The following is a 2,500-nucleotide window of genomic DNA, read 5'->3' as shown; positions in this document are numbered from 1 at the left end:
ACGAGGAATGGCTGCGTCTTTTGTTACCTGGTCTGGATATGAACAGCTCTGCTGCGCACTTGTATCATGACCTTCATCCTTGTAACTACAGTACCAAAGAATAATGATCCTACCATTTATTTATTTATTGTTCAACATCTCCTGGCTCGTCGTAAGACTGCCAATATTTATGAGAAGTCGGGTGGTAGCCAACCACGGCGAAATAAACAATAAAGAGAAACACAAAAGAGAGTACTGCAAGGAGAGGCATGACTAATCAGCGGATTGCTGAAATACGGTGGCCTCTTGACCAGACTTAAATCTGTGTGTATCGGTGTGTGCTTGTTAGGTGCGGCACATGTACTACCGCACCTGGACCAAGGTTCAGAAGATGTTCCTGCGTGGCGGAAGTGAGTCCAAAGCGAATCCGATGTCAACTATTTGTGTGCATGATGTTTAGTTTTTCAAGGATACTGTACCATGAACTCTTTTAGTGTTACATACAGTGTGGTGTCCCACAACTTGTTTTTTGGTTCTGTTCCACCAGTCTGGGAAATCATCTTTGAGTGTGTGCCATGTACATGATGTCCTGAAGCACGAGTACAGTTTGTTGCAATGCTGTGGCCAAGGTGTATATGTGAACAAACAAACAAACAAAAAACAAGTGTGACATGGTGTATTTGTTTTCAATTTTTCCTTCTTTCTACTCACACAGCCCTGCATGAGCTGAGGCGTGGCGGCAAGGCTTCCGATTCCTCATCCAATGCTGCAGCGGCTGCTGCCGCTGCCATGGCTGCTGCTAACGCTGCTAGTTCAGCAGCAGCAGCAATGGCAACGGCAGCAGTATCAACGTCTGAGCCGTCTCCGGAAGCGACCAGGCCAGTAGACGAGGCTAATAACACATCATCGCCTACCAACTCGGACAAACAATCTCAGGAAGATCACGATGTAAGAGGATTGAAGAGCATACTATGTCTTGCTGCTTATCCTGACGTGACTTGAAAAGGATTGTTTGTTCGCCAGTAGGATGGTTCATACAGAGTGGGGAAATTGCAATGTGCAATCAGTGCCAATCACACATGTATTGATGCTGTTTTACTACTGTATAATTCAGGGCTCGTCTTCACCTTCTACAGTCAATGGTGTGTCAGCCAGTACCACTGCAGCTCCAGTGTCCACAGCGGCTGCTTCTGTTGTCACAACAAATGTGCCCACGACAGTCCCCGGTACGAAGACAGCTGTAGCAGCAGCTGCGGCAGCGGCAGCAGCTGCCCAAGCCACCGAGCGTGCACGCAGCTACATCCACGACACCAAGAACAGCGATCTTCTGATAATGATCGGCTTTGCAAAGCTGCGCAAGCGTTGCAGTAAGTGTGTGGAGTGCGTCGGTGTGTGTGAGCACTGAACACTGAACAGCATGCAAGACTGCCGGTGTGTCTGGGGTGTTAGTTGTGTTCAGGCTTGTCCTAGATAAGTGTGTTTACTTTAGACAAGGGACCGGCATTCAGGTACCCAGATGTTTTTGCAGATTCAAGGGTTTCTTGCAAAAACCTCATGCATTTAGAATTGTTAGAGGTTTTTTCGCGGTATAACTTACAACCGCTTGTGTTGTTCACCCATTGCGTATGTTTGTTGTTCATCTTACAACAGCCCGTGGGTGTGGGTGTCCGTATGCCCGTGTGTTTTGGTGTCCGTGTGTGTGTGTGTGTCGTGCGTGTGTTGTGCGTGTGTCGTGCGTGTGTCGTGCATGTTCACCTGTTCTCTTTATCCTGCAGGTAAGAGTGGTGACAAGTTTGCCTCGAAACTCTATGAAATCGTCACGTCTGGGTATGTTACACTGTAGTAAACTGCAGTAGCAGTGTCATCATGTATTTGTTTAGCTGTTTCTAATTTATTTGTGTCCGGAGGCCTGTTTGAATTTCAGTTAGGCAGAACAGAGTGTGCATGTCAATGCTGTGGATAGGAATAGTAGGCACATCATGTACAAGTAGTACTGATAGTATAATTATTTTGAAGGCTGCAGCTACTTGCGGCTGGCTTGTCCCTGGTACTGCATACCAGCCCCGTCTGTGTACAAGCAGTTACCATACATAGGAACTTGTGCAGTGGCTCCTTGCTTTGCTCAACTTGGACACCTGTGCATGTATAAGTGAGCATTCTGTATCCATGGGAGGTACTACTGTATGCAGGGGCGTCAGTCACTACGGTATTGACCGTACCACTTTTTGCCCCAGGTACCCTGCGAATCAATAAAATACACTGATCTGGGTTCTAAATTTCCGAAAATGTCGGCTCAGCAACCCTCCCCACAGTAAATTGTACTTCAGATGGCTGACCGTACCACACTAAGTTACCTTCCGACGCCCCTGGTACTATCCTTATACATGTGCAACCTGATTCAGATAGCACCCACTCCCCCCCCCCCCCCCCCCCCCACACACACACTGCTTATGCTGATATGCTCGGTCCCATGGCCATCCTGGCCATAGTGACAATCTGACATCAAACACGAGCGACTACA

General features: G+C 47.7%; 1 protein-coding gene across 1 annotated transcript in view; it reads left to right on the top strand.

Annotated features, from left to right (window-relative positions):
• LOC135814199 (streptococcal hemagglutinin-like) overlaps positions 1 to 2,500 on the top strand; it is a 24,031-nt gene that overhangs the window by 3,538 nt on the left and 17,993 nt on the right. The window contains exons 4-7 of the mRNA XM_065327284.1: positions 329 to 389; positions 695 to 927; positions 1,094 to 1,346; positions 1,755 to 1,806. Coding sequence (XP_065183356.1) covers positions 329 to 389; positions 695 to 927; positions 1,094 to 1,346; positions 1,755 to 1,806 — 599 coding nt within the window. The remainder of the gene's footprint in view (positions 1 to 328; positions 390 to 694; positions 928 to 1,093; positions 1,347 to 1,754; positions 1,807 to 2,500) is intronic.

This window comes from Sycon ciliatum, chromosome 4, assembly GCF_964019385.1.
Source record: "Sycon ciliatum chromosome 4, ocSycCili1.1, whole genome shotgun sequence".
NCBI classification, from domain to species: domain Eukaryota; kingdom Metazoa; phylum Porifera; class Calcarea; order Leucosolenida; family Sycettidae; genus Sycon; species Sycon ciliatum.
Note: the sequence above shows the minus strand (reverse complement) of the source record. Positions and strands in the feature narration are given on the sequence as shown.